The sequence below is a fragment of the Somniosus microcephalus genome, chromosome 20, assembly GCF_052327205.1.
Source record: "Somniosus microcephalus isolate GS21.2 chromosome 20, FLI_Smic_1.0, whole genome shotgun sequence".
Classification (NCBI taxonomy): domain Eukaryota; kingdom Metazoa; phylum Chordata; class Chondrichthyes; order Squaliformes; family Somniosidae; genus Somniosus; species Somniosus microcephalus.
Window position 1 is genome coordinate 61,807,307 of NC_141006.1, and position 24,915 is coordinate 61,832,221.

General features: G+C 46.9%; 1 protein-coding gene across 1 annotated transcript in view; it reads right to left on the bottom strand.

The window, feature by feature from the left end:
• Positions 1 to 735: 735 nt before the first annotated feature.
• Positions 736 to 24,915, bottom strand: part of LOC147103336 (transcription factor HIVEP3-like) — a 492,205-nt gene continuing 468,025 nt past the window's right edge. The window contains exons 9-11 of the mRNA XM_085962816.1: positions 18,068 to 18,166; positions 8,738 to 9,864; positions 736 to 4,516 (exon numbers count right to left, since the gene is read on the bottom strand). Of these exons, the coding sequence (XP_085818942.1) occupies positions 3,542 to 4,516; positions 8,738 to 9,864; positions 18,068 to 18,166 (2,201 nt within the window). The 3' untranslated portion in view covers positions 736 to 3,541. The remainder of the gene's footprint in view (positions 4,517 to 8,737; positions 9,865 to 18,067; positions 18,167 to 24,915) is intronic.

The window sequence follows — 24,915 nt, forward strand, 5'->3', positions numbered from 1 at the left end:
CGCTGTTGTAATGTCGGAAACGCAGCAGCCAATTTGTAAGGTCCCACAAACAGCAATATGATAATGAACAGATAATCTGTTTTTAATGATGCTATTTGAGGAATATTCACCAGGGAGCACTCCCCCTGCTCTTCTTTGAAATAGTGCCATGGGATCTTTCATGACCACCTAAGAGGGGCAGACGAGGCCTCGGTTTAACATCTCATCCGAAAGACGGCACCTCCGACACTGCTGCACTCCCTCAGTACTGCACTGGAGTCTCAGCCTAGATTAAGTCTCTGGAGTGGGACTTTAGTTAGAAAAGCAGCAAAGATGCTTTGGACCATTAGTTTACATACTTCTAGATCTGATTTGGCCTGCCTTATTCAGAGATTGTTGGTAGTCACACTACAAAGCAGTCTAGGTCATACACCTTCGTTCCACCTGAGACACTTGGGCTTTAGTCTCCTCTCTTGGATGTGTACCAACCACACTGTGTGACATCCATTTGGGCAGTCTCATTTCCAGTGGGCCTCACAATGCACAATTTACAAATTAACACCCAGAGAGAAAAAAAAAATAGGAATTTTTTTAGATTTGCACTGATCATCGTTTAGAGTTTCTGTAGATCAACAAAAAAAAGGGTGAGATATCTCTTCAAAATATTCTGATATATTTTTTAAAAAGCCAAGCAACGAAAGGTTAAACGAGCAACACCCGGGGAGAGGGGCAATGAGACAACCCTGGAAACACATCGAGTTTGTAAAATTTATTCCAACATGCTTTTTAAAAAATATGCCCAACTCCTTTACCAACTTTGAAATGTGGTAAAGACAAATAGAATACCTGTGAAAAACATTTCCATTCACAGTACAGATGTGTAGATGTACAATAGGGATCACAGACATCAAATACTGACTTCTAGATTTTTTGTTTTTTTTTTGTAACTTTTTTTTCTCCTTTTTTTAAATTTATTTTCTTTTATTTTACAATGAGCTCTGTGCTTTTGTTACCTGCATTTATCTATGGATATACCCCATACAAGTGTTGCAAGGTGCAGTACTAGAAATTGGTGTTTCAAAATAATTACAGGCAAACTTACCAATGACATAGTAGAACTATACAGATTTACAAGTTATCTTTTTTGGAATGTATTGCCATTTTTTTTTAACAAAAAATGTATAGAAACTTTTTCTTTTCAACTGACAACAATTTTTTTTAAGATTACACACAACCTGTGAAAAGGAGAACAATCAATATTCTTGAAAAATATCAAATTTACCAAGACGGATTTCACGTTAACAGTACAGGAATTAAAGTGGGATTAAGTGCCAAACTGCTGATATCATGCAAGTGTACATTTTAAGATCTTGCGTTTCCCCCCCCCCTGCCCCCGTTATAAAGTCTTCAAGACCGCCAAGTATTTTGGCATCAAATTGATTCTTTTTTTTTTAAAGAGACAGTATCCCTTTTCACTGGCCCATTGCCGGCTCCTGTGTGAGGCTTCTTTAAATAAAAACAGTGCTCATTTTAAAAATGTACCCCCTCGCCTTAGTTTTTGTAATAAGTAACATTCAGTGATGTTTTACATGAATTCATTTGAAAAGTCAGTCAGCTGGCCTTACATCAGTAACGTTATGCTGCAATGTTTAAACTCACATCAGAGCCTGAATGAGACAGCACGGAAACTCTGTGATTCTGAAAACAAGGACTCTGTCTCTTTAAATTCATCACACACAGTGGAACGAGGTTTACCTGGCTATAACAGAGCACTTTCCAGGCAGAAACATATCGAATACAAAGAAAGATTACTTTTCAGTGCCAAAAGCATTTATTATCTTAATAAAAAGGGATAACATTTTTAAAGTGAAACGGGCCATAATTGGGGAAAAGTTTGTGTTGTGTGTCGTGAGATTTGATATTGAACAAGGACCCAGGTAAACCTTCAGACCACTATAGTTTGATGGGGAACTTTTAGGTTTACAGTAGCTAACTAAATGTAAAATAATACTGTGCTTAAGCATTTAAGTGCAGCCAAAATGATGGAATGTCATAAGAGCAAATATAAAACTTAAGAACTCTTTCACATCAACTATATTCCACCGGAAAGTGTCTGAAATGCTTCTAAGTGCATTTTACGTACATTACATTTATTTTTAAAATTACATTCAATAGAACTGACCAAAGTATTGCAGACCGCGGACAAAAGAATTTTCTGATGAGACAAGGTATTAAAAAAGATGCTGCTGATAGAGCAGTCCACCAGTAACAGTCCTCAGCTTCTCTCCCTCCCCCCGCCCCCCCACACCCAAAAAAGGCCACAACACACATCAAAAATAAGAAAATGTAGGAGGTTCTCCAAAAGCATCTTTGGACTTGGGAACAGTGCATCCTACAACTTATTATTAAAAGCTTCTCAAATTTATTATTAACTTTGCTGGATGAAAAAAGACCACGGCCCATCTGGTTCGCCTTCTACCATCCTGGTAGCCGCACGATACAACGATAATGGAGTTGTTGACTAATCATGGCAATCAATCTCTATCAATTAGTCTACAACAGGCCCAGACATGAGGCGAGGAAAACCCCCAGTGGTGGAGCGCTTTGGGAACCATAGGCCCCAAATCACCTGCCCCTCCCAAGCATTAAGTGGCAGATTATTCGCAGGGTGCTGTCATGGAGAATATGATTTGTAGTTCAGTTCACAAATGGTTAAATCTGTTGGGTCAGTGTTTGATTAAAAAGCTATATTCCGAAAAAAAAAGGCCCTCTTCACAGCTTGGGTTCTGTGCCGCTGACCCCAGCGCTACTTTGCTGCACAATTGACTTTTGTTGTTGTCTGCAACATTTGAAATTCCGCTTTGTCCAGACTAATGGAAGGTGTTAAATGTGAAAGAATCCTCACCAGGATAGCCTAAGTGCTGAGAGTCAATCATTGCAAAAGGGCAAACACAACCATGGTCAAAATAAAGCAATCTTTTTTCAGTTTGTCATTTCTGCTTAAGAAGCTGTAAAAAGCGCACAGAAAGACCACCAGGATGCTGGGAAAAATGTAGCCATTTATAAACAATTAAATACAGAATACAATAAATATGCCTCATAGAATTATTTCTGTACACAGGAACAGTTCACATTTTATTATCAATATAAAAATAAGTCTTCAGTGCATCATCACACCAATGTTTTTTTTTTCCCTTTTGTTTCACATCATTCGACCCAAGGTAATCTCAAATGAAAAAAAAGACAGCTACTATGAATCGATTACATAGCTCTTAAAAATATTCACAGCCTCAATAATTGTTTTTCTCCCCTCCCCCATCCCCTTTTATACATTTGGAGCCACAAAATAAGAGAGAAAGGCACAAGTAACTGTGTACGTTTAAATAATACTGGACTCGGACAAGTTTAAACAGGAATCTTCTGATGATTTTGGTCATGTTTACAAATATATATATAAGTGAATGTTTCGTTCGAACAACATTCGTGAGTATGCTGAAGGAAAACTAGTGTTGACAAATGCCCATCGCACTTCTTCAAAGGTGAATCCGCATGACTGTGGTTGCTATGAACTTCCTGTCTCATCGTCCTTTTTTGTATCAAGGTGCACGAAACCTTCACCCTTAGACTCCGGGCTGCTCCCCCTTTGTGTTCTAACTGGGTGACACTGTCCACTTGAAGTAGTCCTGCCAGCACCGGTTTGGAAAGAATGGGAAGGACTCGAAGACTCGGACGAGCTACTACTGCTGCTTCCTTGTAAAGGGCGCGTGGTGGCTAAAGTGCGGGCCGTCTCGTAGTAGGTGTCCGAACACCCAAACTGCTTCTTGCTTAAATCCTTTGAGGTCCCTTCCCCACTTGTCGAAGGCTTTGGAGAGTGCTCGTGGCTGGTGCTGGGGCTGTCCAGTCTGGCTGAGCCAGCATCTTGCCCAGAGCGGCTCAGAGCAGAGATAGTGCTGGGTTCAGAATAAATTGGTACCCTGTATTCCTCCTGTTTGTATGCTTCTTCTTCTTCTTCTTCTAACTCAACGGTCTCTGTCCTCCGTAAAGTGACACTTTGTTTACTACTTCTAGTAAGAGAAGGTGCCGTCGTAACATGGGCTGTGGGAGCTGAAGGTCGCTGTAAAGGCAAAGATTTTGAAGTCGTTGCTTCGGCTAATTTGGGCCTCAGCAAAACCTCCTCTTCTAAATGTACTGTGGCCTCCGTTTTACTTGCACTAACTGGACCGGCCGCAGTTAGGTTTACAGGAAACCCTGACTGTAGAGAGACTATTGGAGAAGGCACCAAGCCCAAATGATAGCCTGGCCTTGACTGAACCATCTGAATTCCACCGATTGGAATCATGGGATAGGGCGTCCTAACCAGCTGCTGCGAGTGCAGAGGAAGGTGACTGAAAACATAATCTTGTGCGCTCCCAGTCAGCCCACCATAACTTTGTCCTTCCAGTGCAGTTTGAGTATTCCTCGAAGAGCAAAAATGCAAGGCGTGGGACGGTATACTTGGCTCTTCATACATGCTGCGGTATCCCATTCTAGACATCTTCTGTACAACAGAGAAGGAAGAGGAGGTTATACATCTTTCTGTGTTGGCGGTAAGGCTATTGTCACACATTGAGGTAGACCCAATGAAGCAGAAAAATCATTTTTGGCATTTAACAAAACGTGTAAGTTCCAAAAGACATTCAGCACTCAAGTTACTGTTATGGCGAACTTCTTACAATGCTTTTATTACTGATCTCTGCGCTCCTCCAATTCTGGCCTCTTGCGCATCCCCGATTTTAATCGCTCCGCCACTGGCGGTCGTGCCTTCAACTGCTTAGGCCTTAAGCTCTGGAATTCCCTCCTTAAACCTCTCCTCCTTTAAGATGCTCCTTAAAACCTACTACTTGGACTGAACTTTTGCTCACCTGTCCTAATATCTCCTCATGTGGCTCGGTGTCAAATTTCTGTTTGATAACGCTGCTGTGAAGCGTCTGGGGACATTTTACACGCTAAAGGTGCTATATAAATGCAAGTTGTTGTACTTGATTGAGTTTTTAAAATGAATATAAATTTAAACGTTTGGTTGCTGAATTACACCCAATTCATGGGGATGTCATTCACAGATATGTTGATGGGGTGCGAAATGAAGAGGGGTAGGAGGAGGCTTGTGCGGAGCATTAACACCAGCATGAACCAGTTGGGCCAAACGGCCTGTTTCTGTGCTGTAAATACTTTGTAATACTAGCACTGCTAGGGAATGAAGCACTTTTCCATTCTGAGAGACCATTTTCATAGAAGATAGGAGCGGGAGTAGGCCATTCGGCCCCTCGAGCCTGCTCCGCCAGTCAATGCGATCATGGCTGATCATCCAAATTCAGTACCCTGTCCCTGCTTTCTCCCCATATCCCTTGATCCCCTTAGCTTTAAGAAATATATCTAACTCCTTCTTGAATATATTTAATGAATTGGCCTCAACTGTCTTCTGTGGTAGAGAATTAAACAATTTAACCAATCTCTGGATGAAGAAATTCCTCCTCATCTTTTTCCTAAATGGCTTACCCCTTATCCTTAGACTGTGACCCCTGGTTCTGGACTCCCCCGCCATCAGGAATAGCCTTCTTGCATCTAGTCTGTCTAGTCCTGTTTGAATTTTATAAGTTCCAATGAGATCACCTTCATGAGTCATCTTCATGACTTCTAAATCAGATAGAGCACAGCTTGATACGAAGTAAAGCTCCCTCTACACAGCCCCAATAGCGTACCACTGCCCAGCCTCTACAAAGTGACCCTACTGCAGCGCTCTGCTGTCCCTGTGGCAACTACCTTGTGGGAGCTGCGAGCTATATTAAGTGTTTAATGCCAAGTTATGGGCAATTTGGTGAAATAAATGAGAGGAAAGGGGCAAGGAAGAATGAGAAAAAGGAGGAGAGACAGAGAAAAAAAGGGGAAAAAAACGAGAAAAGGAAAAAGAGAAACACACACAGGCGCGCTCGCAGATACACAGTTTAGAACTAAATTGGGGTAAGGGAGAACAAAAAGCTGCATCAGAATGATCACTTCACACATCTATTATCAGAGTGAAACTTGCCAAGTGCCCAGAAAAAGTCAGCGTCTGACTCCAGCGCAGACTGGGAAAAAGAGTAGAAAAATAATTTAAGAGGCTTGTCTGTTCCCAGAAAGCGAATGCTGCATGGGTCACAATTTATCTGGGTTGTTGATAAGACACTTGGCAACACAGCCTAGAATGGCACGGAGGTGATAGCTGCCAAGGGTACGGTGGTGTCGGGGTTAGGGTACGGTGGTGTCGGGGTTAGGGTACGGTGGTGTCGGGGTTAGGGTACGGTGGTGTCGGGGTTAGGGTACGGTGGCGTCGGGGTTAGGGTACGGTGGCGTCGGGGTTAGGGTACGGTGGTGTAGAGGTTAGGGTACGGTGGTGTCGGGGTTAGGGTACGGTGGCGTCGGGGTTAGGGTACGGTGGCGTCGGGGTTAGGGTACGGTGGTGTCGGGGTTAGGGTACGGTGGTGTCGGGGTTAGGGTACGGTGGCGTCGGGGTTAGGGTACGGTGGTGTCGGGGTTAGGGTACGGTGGTGTAGAGGTTAGGGTACGGTGGTGTCGGGGTTAGGGTACGGTGGCGTCGGGGTTAGGGTACGGTGGCGTCGGGGTTAGGGTACGGTGGTGTCGGGGTTAGGGTACGGTGGTGTCGGGGTTAGGGTACGGTGGTGTCGGGGTTAGGGTACGGTGGTGTCGGGGTTAGGGTACGGTGGTGTCGGGGTTAGGGTACGGTGGTGTCGGGGTTAGGGTACGGTGGTGTCGGGGTTAGGGTACGGTGGTGTCGGGGTTAGGGTACGGTGGTGTCGGGGTTAGGGTACGGTGGTGTCGGGGTTAGGGTACGGTGGCGTCGGGGTTAGGGTACGGTGGCGTCGGGGTTAGGGTACGGTGGTGTTGGGGTTAGGGTACGGTGGTGTCGGGGTTAGGGTACGGTGGTGTAGAGGTTAGGGTACGGTGGTGTCGGGGTTAGGGTACGGTGGTGTCGGGGTTAGGGTACGGTGGTGTCGGGGTTAGGGTACGGTGGTGTAGAGGTTAGGGTACGGTGGTGTCGGGGTTAGGGTACGGTGGTGTCGGGGTTAGGGTACGGTGGTGTCGGGGTTAGGGTACGGTGGCGTCGGGGTTAGGGTACGGTGGCGTCGGGGTTAGGGTACGGTGGCGTCGGGGTTAGGGTACGGTGGCGTCGGGGTTAGGGTACGGTGGCGTCGGGGTTAGGGTACGGTGGTGTCGGGGTTAGGGTACGGTGGTGTCGGGGTTAGGGTACGGTGGTGTCGGGGTTAGGGTACGGTGGTGTCGGGGTTAGGGTACGGTGGTGTCGGGGTTAGGGTACGGTGGCGTCGGGGTTAGGGTACGGTGGCGTCGGGGTTAGGGTACGGTGGCGTCGGGGTTAGGGTACGGTGGCGTCGGGGTTAGGGTACGGTGGCGTCGGGGTTAGGGTACGGTGGCGTCGGGGTTAGGGTACGGTGGCGTAGAGGTTAGGGTACGGTGGTGTCGGGGTTAGGGTACGGTGGTGTCGGGGTTAGGGTACGGTGGTGTAGAGGTTAGGGTACGGTGGTGTCGGGGTTAGGGTACGGTGGTGTCGGGGTTAGGGTACGGTGGTGTCGGGGTTAGGGTACGGTGGTGTCGGGGTTAGGGTACGGTGGTGTCGGGGTTAGGGTACGGTGATGTCGGGGTTAGGGTACGGTGGTGTCGGGGTTAGGGTACGGTGGTGTCGGGGTTAGGGTACGGTGGTGTAGGGGTTAGGGTACGGTGGTGTCGGGGTTAGGGTACGGTGGTGTAGAGGTTAGGGTACGGTGGTGTCGGGGTTAGGGTACGGTGGTGTCGGGGTTAGGGTACGGTGGTGTCGGGGTTAGGGTACGGTGGTGTCGGGGTTAGGGTACGGTGGTGTCGGGGTTAGGCTACGGTGGTGTCGGGGTTAGGGTACGGTGGTGTAGAGGTTAGGGTACGGTGGTGTCGGGGTTAGGGTACGGTGGTGTCGGGGTTAGGGTACGGTGGTGTCGGGGTTAGGGTACGGTGGTGTCGGGGTTAGGGTACGGTGGTGTCGGGGTTAGGGTACGGTGGTGTCGGGGTTAGGGTACGGTGGTGTCGGGGTTAGGGTACGGTGGTGTCGGGGTTAGGGTACGGTGATGTCGGGGTTAGGGTACGGTGGTGTCGGGGTTAGGGTACGGTGGTGTTGGGGTTAGGTTACTGGACTAATAATCCAGAGAACAGAGTTCAAATCCTACCATAGCTGTTTGAGAATTTGAACGTGGAACTAAAAAGCTGGCTATCAGCAAAAGTGACCAGAAAAACTGTCAGATTATCGTAAACACCCAACCGGTTTACTAATGCCCCTTTAGGGAGTGAAACCAATATGTGACTCTAGTCCCACACCAATTTGATTGGCTCTTAACTGCCCAATGAAGGGGCCTAACTAGCTAGCAACTCAGTTGTATCAAACCACTACAACGCGATGGTTCAAGCAGAATGTCCACCACCACCTTGTCAGGGCAATTAGAGATGGGCAATAAATGCCGGCCTTGCCAGTGATGCCCACATCCCAAGAATGATTTGGCGAGTGCATACTCTGATGAATTTAGTACGCCAGGTTGTTAAAACAGCTTGATTGTTCAGAAAAAGAATTTCACAGCCAAACTAGAAATGCCCGGCGCTACCAAAAGTTAAGCTGCTCTTCAGCACTGGGAAAATCATGACCTCCTGGCTAAAACATTAATAAAAGGACCTTTGTCTTGCTTACCAATTTAACTTCAAATTGCTCCAGCTCTTTGCTAGATATCCTTGGAGGTAGACCCAGTGAAGATGAGCCACTGTGCTGTGCAAGGGAAGAGGAGCCTTGGGTGCTCTGCCAAATTGGTGTCAGGCTTCTGCTTGGCGATTCGTCTTTCACTGGGGACAAGTGTCTTAGAGGTGATTCTTTTCTCACTGGTGACAATTGTCTCCTTGGAGAGACATCTCTTGCTGGAGACAGGTACCTTGTAGACAACATTTTTATACCTGGTGACAAAGTTCTCCCAGGTGATACTTCTCTTTCTGGTGACAAGTGCGTTTTAGGTGAAACTCTCCCGGGTGACACTTCTATCCTAGGCGATAAGCATCTCTTAGGTGACACCTCTCTTCCCGGAGACAAACGTCTTCTTGGTGATATACCTCTTCCTGGTGACAGGCATCTCCTGGGCGATAATTCCCTACCTGGTGAGAAATGTCTCCTAGGCGACATCTCTTTTCTTGGGGACAAGTGCTCTTGAAGTGATGCCTCTCTCTCTGGTGATGAGTGTCTTCCAGATGGGATGTCCCCTCCTGGGCACAAAAGACTACCAGGTGATGCCTCTCTCTTTGGAGACCACGGCCTTCTAGGTGATGTATCTCTTGATGTTGGAATATCTGCACTTAGCGCGGTCTGCCTTTTCATCATAGGATCTCCTTGCATCAGTAAAAAATGCTCAGTGGATGTCAATAATGGCATCGGAATGCTTCCTTCGAGTTGTGCCTGTGAGACACCGTGACACACAGGAACCATAGCCGACTCTGAGGATTTCATTAGCTGTGTGGCTTGAAGTTGAGATGATGACACTGGGTAACTCATCAATGAATACTGACTGGTTAAACTTGATCCCTGCTTTGAGGTGGTCTCTAATGATGAGACTGTAGCTTCCCCTCTGGACGATGTTAAAGCAGTCTCAGCTGTTTGAGGACTGGTACTTGCAATCTCTGAATACTTCAAAAATGGCTCCTCTTCTTCCTCCTCTTCATCATCATCATCGTCATCATCATCGTCTGATTCCTCAACATCTGAAAACTGATGTTCTTCTGCTAGGTCTGTGCCCTCACTTTCTTCTGCTTTCTTCAATTTTTCTTCACTGGTTCCTAAATCAGAAAAGTTGGGAAATAATTAGCATCCAAAGAATATGAACATTTCCTTGTATCGGTAGAGATTCACACACTCACCCCTCTCATAAAGACAAGCAACAGCAAAAATACTCAAAACACCCAGGAATCTTTCAGTTTAGAAGTGACAGATGAAGACCTGCACCAGTTTTTACAAGCATGTGTGCCAGTACTTACAGGAGGCCCTTTGGGACTGTGTCAATATTTGCAGGGGATTTCTCCCTCTGTTCACAAATGTCTATTTATAACTCTCAATGTCAGAGCACTTTGCCAGAATCCTTGGGTTGGTGCTGCAGACACTTGTTACTCAAGAAGCTCGACACCATTCAGGACAAAGCAGCCCACTTGATTGGCACCCCATCTACCACCTTAAACATTCACTCCCCCTACCACCGGTGTACCGTGGCTGCAGTGTGTACCATCTACAAGATGCACTGCAGCAACTCGCCAAGGCTTCTTCGGCAGCACCTCCCAAACCCGCGACCTGTCCCGCCTGGAAGGACAAGGGCAGCAGGAGCATGGAAACACCACCACCTCCAAGTTCCCCTCCAAGTCACACACCATCCTGACTTAGAAGTATATCGCCGATCCTGCATCGTCGCTGGGTCAAAATCCTGGAACTTCATCCCTAACAGTACTGTGGGAGTACCTTCACCACACGAGCTGCAGCGGTTCATGAAGGCGGCTCACCACCACCTTCTCAAGGGCAACTAGGGATGGGCAATAAACGCTGGCCTTGCCAGCGATGTGCACATCCCGAGAATGAATTAATACATTTTTAAAAAACGTTTTACATAGAATTACATAGTATGTACAACACAGAAACAGGCTGTTCGGCCTAACAGGTCCATGCCGGTGTTTATTCTCCACACGAGCCACCTCCCATCCCTCTTCATCTCACCCCATCAACATATCCTTCTATTCCTTTCTCCCTCATGTGTTTATCTAGCATCTCCTTAGATACATCTATACTATTCACCTCAACTACTCCTTGTGGTAGTGAGTTCCACATTTTAATCACTCTCTGTAAAAGAAGTCTCTCCTAAAGTCCCTAGTGGAGTTATTAGTGACAATCTTATATTGATGGCCCCTAAATATTGCAGTTAATTTTAACTTTTGGTGAGTGTGTGAAACTTTGGTAGAACAATAGTTAATGCGTTATTGTGAGTAGGCTGTTCAGCCCCTCGAGCCCATTCCGCTATTCAGTTAGATCATGGCCAATCTGCCCCTGAACCCCACTTACCTGCCTTTGCTCCATATCCCTTGATGCCTTTACCTAATAAAAATCTGTCGATCCCAGTCCTGAAAATTTCAGCTGACCCAGCATCCACAGTTTTTTCAGGCGAGAGAATCCCCAATTCCCACTACTCTTTGTGTGAAGAAGTGCTTCCTGATCTCACTCCTGAACGGCCTAGCTCGAATTTTAAGATTATGTCTCCTAGTTATGGATTCCCTCACCAGAGGAAACTGTTTATTTGTATCTTCCCTACCGAATCCTTTTAACATTTTAAACCCCTCGATTAGGTCCCCCCTCAATCTTCTAGACTCAATGGAATACAAGCCAAGTTTATGCAACCTGTCCTAATAATTCTGGTGAATCTGCGCTGTACCCCCTCCAAGGCCAATATATCCTTCCTGAATGGAGTCCTCCAGATGGGGTCTGACCAAGGCTCTGTACAACTGAAGCATAGCTTCCTCCCCTCTGTATTCCAGCAGCCTCCTTGAGGTAAAGGCCAACATTCATTTAGCCTTTATGATTACTTTTTTCACCTGCCCATTAGCTTTTAGTGATGTGTGTACATGGGCACCCAAATCCCTTTGCTCCTCCATGGTTCCTTATCTCTTGCCATTAGGAAAATATTCCGATTTTTCTTTCTTGGATCCAAAGTGGACGACTCTGCACTTCCAAGTCCCTTTACATGCCATCGTCACACAGTCCTTAACCCGTTTGAACTAACTGCATTATGTTAGCCTGTGAGGGAATTTGACCAGATCCTGTGCACTGCCAGAGGAGAAGAACTGCCAACATAGCAATGAAATTCATTTCAGAAACTCCCCCAGACTAGGACACCTCCCCTCACAGCGACGTGCATTTTCATGGTCTGCTGGCACCCAAGATCGACCCACTGATCTCTTGAACTACTTCTCCTCCCACACGGCCACCTCTGACGGATGAAGCTGCCTTTCCAGGACTCCGCGCGGCCCTCTGGCTTCAAGCCCTGTGTCGCAGCACAAAAGTTCAGAAGCTCCGGAAAGAAGCTTTTGTTTCCTGCTGTCTGGAAATGCAATCCAATTTACAATTCAGCGCGACTTGGGACGGACTGGTGGCCCAGCAAACCCTCCCACTGGACTGCTTCCCACTGGGGCTGAGTTTCGGAAACCAGTCTATTGTCACATTCGAGTTTTTTAACCACTTGAATGACGAGACACTGGGTATACTGCACCCTTGCACTGTTTCACTAGTGTACAACATCTCTGTGATCACCCTTTGCACTGATCACTATAGTTGAAACCCCCGCCTCCAGCTGCCTAAACCTCTTTACCCAGAGAGTGGAAAGAATGTGGAACTCACTACCACAGGGAGTGGCTGAGGCTAATAGCATAGATGCATTTAAGGGGAAGCGAGTCATAGAGTTATACAGCACAGAAAGAGGCCCTTCGGCCTATCGTGTCCGCGCCGGCCATCAAGCCCTGTCTACTCTAATCCCATTTTCCAGCACTTGGTCCGTAGCCTTGTATGCTATGGCGTTTCAAGTGCTCATCTAAATGCTTCTTGAATGTTGTGAGGGTTCCTGCCTCTACCACCCTGTCAGGCAGTGAGTTCCAGATTCCAACCACCCTCTGGGTGAAAAAGTTTTTCCTCAAATTCCCTCTAAACCTCCTGCCCCTTACCTTGAAACTATGCCCCCTGGTTATTGACCCCTCTATTAAGGGGAAAAGTGCCTTTCTATCTACCCTATCTATGCCCCTCATAATTTTGTACACCTCAATCAGGTCCCCCCTCAGCCTTCTCGGCTCTAAGGAAAACAACCCCAGCCTGTCCAGTCTCTCATTATAGCTGAAGCGATCCAGCCCAGGTAACATCCTGGTGAATCTCCTCTGCATCCTCTCCAATGCAATCACATCCCTCCTATAGTGTGGTGACCAGAACTGCACACAGTATTCCAGCTGTGGCCTAACCAGCGTTTTGTACAGCTCCATCATAGAAAGGAATAGAAGGATATGCTGATAAGGTTGGATGAAGTAGGGTTGAGGAGGCTCGTGTGGAGCATAAAAGCAGGTATGAACAGTTGGGCCAAATGCCCTGTTTCTGTGGTGTACATTCTATTTAATTCTATGATATCGCTGTGATCACTGACAGTCCGTGTGTGCTCACTGACGACCGACTGCCGCGCAGACCACTCGTAATCCTACCCCCATGATGTTGGCTAACAAAAGGCTCCATTTATTCTTGTCCCTTCGGTAACAGTATAGCGCTCTTGAGAATAACTACTCGATTCTTTCAATGTACATTCCTCAGGCTCAGGCTAACCCACCTTCCCACAGCTGCCTGGTATAGTCATTCCGGGTGCAAGTGTCCAATTCTGCTTATCCGCAGCCACAGAAATGAAAACATTTAACAGCGAAACACTAACCTCGTCCACACATCACTCCCGTCAACGGGCCCGATACAGTCCGAGGGACCAAGGTGTTTTGTGCATTTTAAATCAACGCAGCCGGGCCTCGCCCCTTCCTATCTCCTTCCTCCAGCCCTACAACCCTTCGAGAACTCTGCGTTCCTCCAATTCAGGCCTCCTGTGCATCCCTCACTCCCTTGGCCCCACAATTGGCAGCCGTGACTCCAGCCATCTAGGTTCTAAGCTCTGGATTCCCTCCTTTTACCTCTCCGCTTCTCTCTCCCCCTTTAAGACGCTCCTTAAAACCTACCTCTTTGTCACCTGTCCTAATATCTCCTTATGTGGCTCAGTGTCTGATAATGCTTCTGTGCAGCGCCTTGGCATGTTTTACTACGTTAAAGGCACTATATAAATGCAAGTTGTTGTTGTTGATCTAAACCTAAACCCAGCCTTTTTAAACCTCTGCCTCCACTCAATTTTTGCCTCTGCTCTCGTGGAGGCGGTGAATCCGCAGGATAAGGCTCCATGGTTCCTCCTTCAGCCCCTCTGGATCCTTGCCCAAGCACGTGCAATTTAGACATTCGAATGTGGAGTGCATCGCAATCAAGCCTGATCCTGTCCTTACATGTGGCACTTTCCATCCTAGCCCAATGGGCAATGAAACTAATGGTAGCACCGTAAGTCAGCCCTGGTTGAAATGACCAAACGCAGCATAGATCGTGGTACTTTGGGGGCTGTCTGGCTGAGTGCGATGAAGATGTTTCCCTCAAACATTTGGCTACTGGAGAATCAATCTTACAGTTTATTAAACGCTGATGATCCTAGTTTCAGGGCAGTTGAAATATATAGATGGGTGTGACTGCATCAGTGATTCACAGAATCACAGAAACCCCACAGTGCAGATAGAGGCCATTTCGGCCCATCGAGCCTGCACTGACACATATCCCACCCGATCCCCGTAACCCCTACACCAACACATATCCCATCCTATCCCCACGTATTTAATCCCCCTAACACTAAGGGTCAATTTATCATAGCCAATCAACCTAACCCGCACATCTTTGGACTGTGGGAGGAAACCGGAGCACCCGGAGGAAACCCACGCAAACACGGGGAGAATGTGCAAACTCCACACAGACAGTCACCCGAGGCCGGATTCGAACCCGGGTCCCTGGCGCTGTGAGGCAACAGTGCTAACCACTATGCCACCATGCTGTATAATTATCCTTAACTATGATATGAAAAGCTGCTAACTATATTTGGTGCCAGCTCTGGCTCTTTCATGACCTCAGAACATCCCAAAGCGCTTTACAGTCAAATAAGTACTTTTTTGAAGTGTCGTCACTGTTGCAATGCAGGAAACGTGGCAGCCAATGTGCGTAGAGCAAGAACCCACAAACAGCAATGTGATCATCACCAGGTAACCTGTTTAAGTTGATGTCGGTTGAGGGACAAGTATTGGCCCAGGACACCGGAGAAAACACCCCTGTTCTTCTTCAAAAGAAGAGCAGGGGCGTTTACCTGAAAGGGCAGACGGGACCTCGATTTAACGTGTCATCTGAAAGACGGCACCTCCGACAGTGCAGCACTCCCTCAGTATTGCACTGGGAGTGTCAGCCTGGATTTCATCCTCATGATTCTGGAGTGGGATTTGAAACTCTTACTCATTGTTTTGATGTATCTGCCTCTGAAAAAAAAACCACACACAATTCCGTGTTTTTAAATGAGTCAGCAATTCGATCATAAATCTCATCTCGAGCATTTCCTTCATGACGACACTGCTGAACTTTACTTCAGAGCAAATCTGATAACAGAAGGTTCTGGACCTGTAGGAACAACACTGAATTCCTTACAAGAACATAATGCTCTTTACGAAGCAAGGTTCTTCTTCACAGGCAACACATCCAGGGACACAAACCACTGACATATATTGGGTCAGTTTTTTTTGGCTGCATATAGTGACAATGTCATAAATCTCATCATCGAGAAACTACCTATGAAATAACACTGGACGGCCAGCTGGTGGCGACGTCCAAGGAGTATAAATACTCGGGCGTTGGCCCCAGCTTTCCAGGGACATTTTGTAAAGACAAGGAGCTAGTGAAATACAACTAGACTTCCATGTTCTGAAACAAGTTGATTAAAGCCTTGCTTTATGCTCAAACCAAGTGTGTAGTGAGTTTTATTATGTCAGACACCACTATTCCCGGCCAGAATGGAGATGATTGGGTAATTCCCCCGTCAATTACTGCTGCAAGTGGCTGGGATTGATTTTGCAGACATAATTTGTATTGTGTAACTATCCTCCATTTCACTGCATTTCGCTGGCGAAATAACCCTGCTTTTATCAGGAGACTTTGCTGTAGTTTCGGTCATGAGCTCAGTTTGCTGTAGTGCATAGAAACTCTGTTTGCTGCTTGCTGAGTAAATAGGCTCTGTTTGAATAGACTCTGTTTGTTGTAGTGCGCTGTTTAAATAGACGCTGTTTGCGAGTAAGTAGACTTTGTTTACTGTAAAATAGGCTCTGCTAGAAGTCCCATTCCGCCTCCAACTCACTGGCTGAGGCAGTGGTGTCAATACCCACGTCAGTTTTATTGTTCTTGCGTTCGGAGCATAGCGGATTGCCTGGATGTAACGATCACAGGGAATTTGCACGATGAGAAGTGTAGCTCCTGATGAAGCCAGCCTGATTTTCCTGTATTCACTGTTCCCAGGTGATCCAATACCCTCAGGTGCAGGAACCGAAAATTCTACCCTCTGACCTTTCACCTCAGAGGGCCCATGCTAGCTCCTTCAGCCAAATATAGCAGCCATTCCATTTCAACCCAAGTTTATGATCTGATGAAGGCAAATGCATCTTTATAATTTTAGTCCCTCGTCTCTAGGCTGACACTTCGGTGCAGTAGTGAGGGTATAAAACTGCACCAGTCTCTCCAAAATAAAGAACTGCTAACCAATGACTGTAAGTAAAAATTAATCCTCAGACTTTGTGACTGTACTCCCCCCTCATGACAAGATGTGTTATCTCATCAACCAACACCGGCATCTGTTCAAAAGAAACTGAAAAATGTCCGGCACACTTGGTAATTTCTGGGGTGAAAAGAAACATGCTTTCCATCAGATATTTTTCTTCGAGCGCAAGCTCACTCAGCTGATGATTCACACAAGAGGAAGGTGTCTGGAATTCAATCATGCTGCGAGTTTATTTCATGGGCCGGTGGCCTCAGATGGAAGTGTAGGCAGGTCCTCAAATTACTTGTGGAGTACCGCGTGCCAATGGCAAACATGAAGTGTTGTTTCAAACGTGTTGATTATCAGCACAGTTTTTCATGCATGTGCACTATCCACCCTGTGCATAGGGAGATTATTAACCAGATCCGCAGAATAAAATGCTTGGATATTCCAGATTCAACAACAAACAACTTGCATTTATATAGCGCCTTTAACATAGTAAAACATCCTAAGACACTTCACAGGAGCGTTATTAAACAAATTTGACATCAAGCCATATAAAGAGATATTAGGATAGGAAAGAGGTAGGTCTACCTCCATCTCTCTCTCTTCCTTTAAGACACTCCTTAAAACGACCTCTTTGACCAAGCTTTTGGTCACCTGTCCTAATATCTCCTTATGTGGCTCAGTGTCTGATGTAAGAAAACTACTAGGCACTTGGTCTGAGTATTAAACAAGGCTTTAATCAACTGTTTTTCAACATGGAGATCTAGTTGTGTCCTTCACTAGTTCCTGTTAAAGAATGTCCTGAGCAAGCTGGGCCCATGCCCGAGTATTTATACTCTCCCTGGACAGCGCCACCAGCAGGCCGCCCAGTATTATTTCATAAGTCATTTCCACATGAATGACAAGATTCATGTCAGTGTCAAATTTTGGTTGATAGTGCTTCTGTGAAGAGCCTTGGGACGTTTTCCAATGCTAGAGGTGCTATATAAATGCAAGTTGTTGGTCAACTGCGCATTGCTTTTCGTTTTATCTCCCAACAGCACGGGCTTAAGAATTTCCCCGACTGCTCTTCCAATGGTGTCAAGTCCCAAGAGATCGAGCTTGGAGTTCCATTTGAAATGCCGACAAGAAGGAATTTTTGTAAGCGCATTTACACTTAGGGTAAAAGATCTCCTAGCTGCGCCCTGGCACACACTAGGACTGCATATTGCAAAATTGCGTGCTCCCAGCCTGCACGTTGCAAAATTGCGCGCTCCCAGCCTGCACTTAAAGTTAATGGAGTAGGAGGGTGCAATTTTGCGATACACACTTACTTCGCATGCCAAGGAGTGCACTTTAACTCCAAGTCATTACACATAGCGGGCAGTGCAGTTATTCCCAGTGCTATTTTCCAACAGGTTGTGAATCCAATGGTCACAATCTTCAGTCCTTGGGATTTGTCCTTTAAAATTACCTATGAAAGCACGCAAACCAAATGACTGGTTACTAGTTTCTGCCAGAGGACAGTGACCCCTGCTGTTAGATCAAAGGCTGCAGTGAAGTAAAAGCCCCCAAAAAATCATGAAATATTCCCGCTGGGGTTAAATGACGCGACATGCCCGAGGTACCTTCTTCAGATTCCACGTCTTCCATTAATGCAATGGTCACTCCCATCTCCTGGCACTTCTTACTGTGAGCCTTTGACTTCATGTGCTTCGTCAAGTTCCCTGAAGAACACAAACAGTGATGAGTTTAGCCGCGTCGTCACAGTAAATCACGTCTTGTACCGTTCAGCTATCGCTTGGCTGCAAATGGCCAGTCTCTGCTCAGTTAACGTCCCAATGAGGCTAATCTGATTCCTCGGGCAATCTCCTTCCTAAACTTCATAAATCAACATAATGATACTGAGCCTAATGTGGCTCGGCACTGGCTGGGTGAAGGGGCAAGCTGATCAATCACCCAGCGACAGCAGCGCTGTGATCTAATGAATCAGTCGTTAGAATTTTTTTCCCCTCTTTATTTATTTTACAGCCAATCATTCATCGACTGGTGAGGCTTCTGCAAGATAACCTGTCACTCTGGAGAGTCACTCGGTCTTTAACAATGACAGCAAAACTGTTCAGAGTTGACAGTTTTGTGTGTTTTACATACATTTAAATGCTTACATTTTAGCAATTTGCAGCGCAGTTTCCTCCCCAGGACACTGGCTCAGGGAAGAGGAAGGTAACTAAACGCACCGTGTGATGTGGCAATGATCCATTCAGGCAAAAGGGCTTAGGTTCGATTCCCATTCTGTACTTAGATTATCTCTTTTTGGTGCAGTAAAGAAAAAAGATAGAACTTGCATTTCTATAGCGCCTTTCATGACCTCAGGACGTCCCAAAGCGCTTTACAGCCAATGAAGTGCTTTTGAAGTGTAGTCACCGTTGCAATGTAGGAAACACGGCAGCCAATTTGTGCACGGCAAGCTCCCACAAACAGCAATGAAAAAAATGGCCAGATTGCCTGTTTTTTAGTGATGTTGGTTAAGGGATAAATATCGGCCAGGACACCTGGGAGAACTCCCCTGCTCTTCTTCGAAATTGTGCCATGAGATCTTTTACGTCCACCTGAGAGAGCAGACGGAGCCTCGGTTTACCGTCTCAAGCTGAAAGACGGCACCGGGAGCGTCAGCATGGATTTTGTGCTCAGGTCTCAGGAGGGAGGCTTGAACCCACGACCTTCTGACTCCGAGGCGAGAGTGCTACAAACGGAGCCATGGCCGACACCTCAGTCATATTTGGTTTCATGTCAGCGAATGCTAGAAGGGAATAGCATGCACACACATAGGGCAATGCAACAGTGTTTGTTATAATACAGATGGACTGCTGTGCTGGAGTAGGTCGTGTATCTCTTGTGTACACACTGCACAACAGAAATTGAGAATATCCCGAAAACTGCGGAGGATGTGCTAGCTCCGATAATATCGGGGCAGTTGAAGTGCCTGAAAAGAGATGTGTAAATATCACTCTGAATTCCTCCGCCACCTAATCCCACATTCAAACTCATTCACATCTTCATCCTTTATTGCAGTCTGACTTCCTGTTCCGCTCCTTTACAAGAGATCTGAGGAGAAAGTTTCTCCCAATGAGGGAGCTGTTGCCAATTTAACTTCCATACCAGCAGAGCCCAGTGAAAGGCTGCTGCTATTAACTGCTGCTGAAACTCCACTGCTGTGCCCAATAAAGTAACTGTTGAAGAGTTAGGATCAGTGGGTTTAATCCTCAACGTTGTTGCTTAAATTTGCATAAAATAGCACACATATTGTTGCAACACATTAACAGGTGCCCTAGAATTTACAAGCAGAGGAAATTAAACAGCCTGCCAGTGGATTTTCTTAGTTGTCTGCCTGAAGTGGTACCGGCCCAAAATCATATCAGTCTACCGCTAATCAGATTATTATCGGAGGGGGAGTAGTGTATCTTCTGGTCCTTTACCTCAGTCCGCTGGACAGGCCAGCAGTGTGAGTCTGTGTGACATCTGTTCAACACTGGGAGCTGTCTGCAGCCAGAAAGATAAAGGGGGAGAAATTCGGTTGCTTTGCGCCTCCCGTTAGCGCCCTAAGTAACGGGGCGTAAAGCAACTAGCGCCCGAGCGCGGCCAACGCCTCCCACAAAATTCAGCGGGAGGTTGGTGACGGCGGTAACCGTTAGCGCCATGCAGTGCTGCGCCGCCTGTGATGACGTCATTGCCGTGCGCAACACCCCGCTCGCGCCCCAGCCGCGATCTTCGGTAGCGCCCTGACTTACCGCCGGACACCATGTCCAATGGGGTCAGGGGGGCCTACCTGCGGCCGGGGCGGCACTAATTAAAGGCGAGGTGGCGGGCGGCCATTTTTGTTGCTGGCCGCCTGCCAGCACCTGCCCCCGTTGCCGTCCCCGGCCTCCTCTGCAGCCCCCCCGCGGAGTGCCTGCTGCACTCCGTGAGCCCGGCACTTCTCTTGTGTGCCGGGCTCTTTTGCCGACACTCCGATCCCTGGTGGCCCAGCTGGGCCCCGGGTCGCGCTGCACCAGGCCCCTCCCCTTTAAGAAGGGGAGGAAGGCCTGCAGTACCGCGGCACGACATGCCACAGCGCCACGTAGCGTTGCGATATTCCCTCGCAGCACCCCAAGAGGGAGGCGGGGCACTTCTAGTAGCGCCTCTTAGGGCGCTACCAATGAATTTCAGCTGCAGGGGCGCTAATTTTTTCAGGGCGCTAAAGTTAGCGCTCCAAAGGGGGTGCGACTCAATTTTTCCCCCAAAGACCTTAACTTTCAAGTTCAGCATGGGCATAAAACTGGCAATACAAAGAAAAGACTTGCATTTATATTCCACCCTCCATGACCTCAGGACATCCCAAATCCCTTTACAGCTAATGAAGTACTTTCTGAAGTGTAGTCACTGTTGTAATGTAGGAAATGCGGCAGCCAATTTGCACACAGCAAGGTCCCACAAACAGCAATGTGATAAGTGACCAGGTAATCTGTTTTTAGTGATGTTGGTTGAGTGATAAATATTGGCCCCAGGACACCGGGGAGAACTCCCCAGCTCTTCTTTGAAATAGTGGCGCGGGATCTTTTTATGTCCACCTGAGAGGGCAGACGGGGTCCTCGGTTTAATGTCTCGTCCAAATCTGGGATAAGCCGCCTGCTGTACACCCCGCCCGGGTCTACCACAGGCGATTGATGCCGTGTAGCCCGCCTTATGTCCCGCCAAAGTTGAAAGTTCCGGCGGAAGTTATGAACCCAGCGCGCGGTTGCTCCAATGTTGCTGACTGGGTTCGGAATCCGCCCTCTCCATTTACAAGCGAAGCTGGCTTTGGGAAGTACTAGCTACTTCTCATCGACAGCAGTCTTTCAATGGAAGGGCATCTTATTTCATCCAGAAGGGTACCAGGGACGCGGGACTACAATTACATGGAGAGACTAGAGAGACTGGGGTTGGTGTCCTCAAAGAGAAGGTTAAGGGGAGATTTGATAGAGGTGTTCAAAATCGTGAACGGTTTTGATGGAGTAAATAAAGGGAAACTGTTTCCACTGGCAGGAGGGTCGGTAACCAGAGGACACAGATTTAAGGTAATTGGCAAAAGAACCAGGGGCGAGATGAGGAGATTTTTTTTTTACGCTGCGAGTTGTTATGATCTGGAATGCACTGCCTGAAAGGGTGGTGGAAGCAGATTCAATAATAACTTTCAAAAGGGAATTTGATATAAACATGAAGGGGAAAAATACGCAGGGCTATGGGGAAAGAGCAGGGGCGATGGGACTAATTAGAAAGCTCTTTAAAGAGCCGGCACAGGCACGATGGGCCGAATGGCCTCCTTCTGTGTTGTTTCATTCTGTGATTCTCCTACCACCTTTGTACCACATGTTTTCACAGAGGTAAGGATTTATAGAGCACTCAACGTAACAGTACTTGACTTTCACCTGTAGACATCATTATATACTCCCAGGTCAGCCATGGCACAGGTTGGTACCAGTTGAATAAATGGTTCTCATGAAAGGTCATCGACCTGAAACATTAACTGAGTCCCTCTCTCCACAGACACTGCTTGACCTGCCGAGTGTTAGTCCAGCATTTTCTCTTTTTATTTCAGGAATGAAGCCAGTCCCGCTAACAACACATGAAGCAAAGAAGGACAACCCTAACGCACAGCTGTGACATCTCCAGCCCTCGACAATCCCTCTGGCACAGGTTCTCGCGAAGACCAGGATTGTCAAATTAGCACTCAATTTGAGGCTGCTCTTCTGCTGTGACTGTGGCCCTCGGCGCTTCAGAAACCTAATTTGAGAGTTTCAGAACTAATTTAGCTTGTGACCATGACCAGTATTGTGAGAGAAATGATCTTCGCGTCCTGTATTTGGATTGAATACAAGCCTGTCTCCACGCTGAATAACAGTGTCCGTTTGCCCTGCTTAAGGACAATGGGATAAAATGCAAAGTTTTTTTGGTGAAAAATTACTTTCAGACACAAGCTCCTGCTGAAACGTAATTACAATCGAGGGAAAAAGAAAACTGTGGATACTAGAAATCTGAAATACAAATTCCTATTTTTGAAATGTGACAAAACTATAACTAATAATTTGTTTAACGATGTACCAGCAGGAATTTTTGAAGTTTTTTCTACTCTAAGTATATTTATCGGGGCTGATTTTTATCCTGAGTTTTTTCCCTAGTCACCCTCACCCCGCGCCCCCCTCTTCCGAAGGCTCTGACTCGTGATTGGATACACTCCCGTGCAAGCAGGCAGTCCTTCAGCAGCTCACCCAAGGGGCCAATCTTCAAGTGTGTTGCTGGGCTATTCGACCATGGGGTCGCGGGGGGGTGGGGGGGAAAGAGATGCATGGGAGCTGAGCCCGAACCTGTCCGGAACACACTACTTACACACACACACACACACACACACACACACACACACACATGCTAACATACATGCACGCTAACACACACACACGCTAACACACACTATTCAGCAGGAGACATTAGGTAACAACCAGCGTTGGGAAATCTGGCTGATCTTTTCTCCTCCCCTGCCCAGGGTCAGTGAAGCCATGCCCATTGACGTAAGAAAACTACTAGGCACTTGGTCAGAGTATTAAACAAGGCTTTAATCGACTGTTTCACAACATGGAAGTCTAGTTATCCTTCACTAGTTCCGGTTCACAAAATGTTCCTGAGCAAGCTGGGCCCATGCCCGAGTATTTATACTCTCCCTGGACAGCGCCACCAGCAGGCCGCTCAGTATATTTCATAAGTCATTTCTACATGAATGGCACGATTTATGTCACCCATGACTAATACACATATTTTTTTGAATGCCTTTAGTGCAACAAATGCTAACCGTATTACAGCAGCTTTGTATGAAGTATTTCCTCAGTGTTACTGAGCGCCCTTTTTTTTTTATGTAGTCTGGCAGCATTGGTAGCCAACAGGAGTTACTCAGAGACACAAGAGTAGATAAAAGGCTGACTCTCGTGCTTCTGTCGCCTCAATACTCGGTATCATACAAGTGTGATTACCATTACTGGGGCTAGGGAATGCTAACAAGTCCACCCTAGAGTGCAGTCTGCACCACATAATGTAGCTTGTGAGTGCTCTGGGCTCAAATCCTTCGGAAGGAAGACCTACTGTCCCAGGAGACATGGAGTACAGATTCCTTCAAAGATCTGCATTCTTGGCAACCAGTTGAATGGAAGCGATGCTAAAGCCAGGCCCCGGATTGATTCTCTCAGCTGTACTAATAGCCGGGAAGCTATTTGTGTGGAGTTCCCCCCTCGCATCAACTTCTCAAAGCGATTCCAACCCCCTGCAAATTCACAATTAAACCCAATCCTCGAGAAACTGGATTTTCTCAATATTTACCAACAAAAAATGATTAAACAAGGCAATAGTTCCCAGCTTTGTAGAATGATACGCAGAATGATACAGCACAGAAGGAGGCCGTTCAGCACATCGCGCCTGTGCTGGCTCTTTCTGAGAAAAAAAAACAACTGGAGAAATGTCTGCCTGGTAAAGAGATCCAGCAGGGATCACTGGGCAGGAGTGATCAAGAGTAGGCGAGAAGGCCAAATATTTGCCCCTCACGTCCAGGAGCAACTGAAACCAACTGCAGAGTCCTTACGCAACTCCGACTGGGGTCAGCTAACTCAGCACAGGCCAGGGATTGAATCTGGCACCTGCCTGATTTATGTGGCTCAATGTCCCACAGGGTCAGGTCTTTATCAACTGTGCTCCGACTGTCGAAGGTGAGTCTTGCTGTGCAGCAGCAGATGGAGAGAGACTATACTCTTCGCCCGAGACTCTGAATTCTGTCAGGATAAGGGGAGACAGGGATATATATTTTTTAATTCATTCTCGGGGTACGGGCATCGCTGGCAAGGCTGGCATTTATTGCCTATCCCTAGTTGCCCCCCTGACAAAGTGATGATGGGCCTTCTTCTTGAACTGCTGCAGTTCGTGTGGTGACGGTACTTCCACAGCACTGTTAGGTAGGGGATGTAGTGGCCTGATGCAGTAGAGAGCCTTGCTGGGCCACTTCAGAGGGCAATGAAGAGTCAGCCATGTTGGTGTGGGACTGGAGTCACGTGTAGGCCAGACCGGGTAAGGACGGCAGGGTTCCTTCCCCAAAGGACATTAGTGAATCAGCTGGGTTTTTATGACAATCTGACAGCTTCATGGTTACTTTTACTGTTACCAGCTTTTTATTTACACATTTGTTTTAAAACTGAATTTAAATTCTCAAACTACCACGGTGGAGATTTGAACTCACTGGCTCTGGATTATTACAGCATGATTACTAGTCCAGTAACATAACTACTACACTACTGTACTCAATTTAGTCTCACTTTAACATAAGAGTGTTGACTCAGCGACGGTGAAGGAACGGCCTCTAGATTTCCAAGTCAGGATGGCATGTGACTAGGAGGGGAACTTGGAGATGATGGTGTTCCCATGCGCC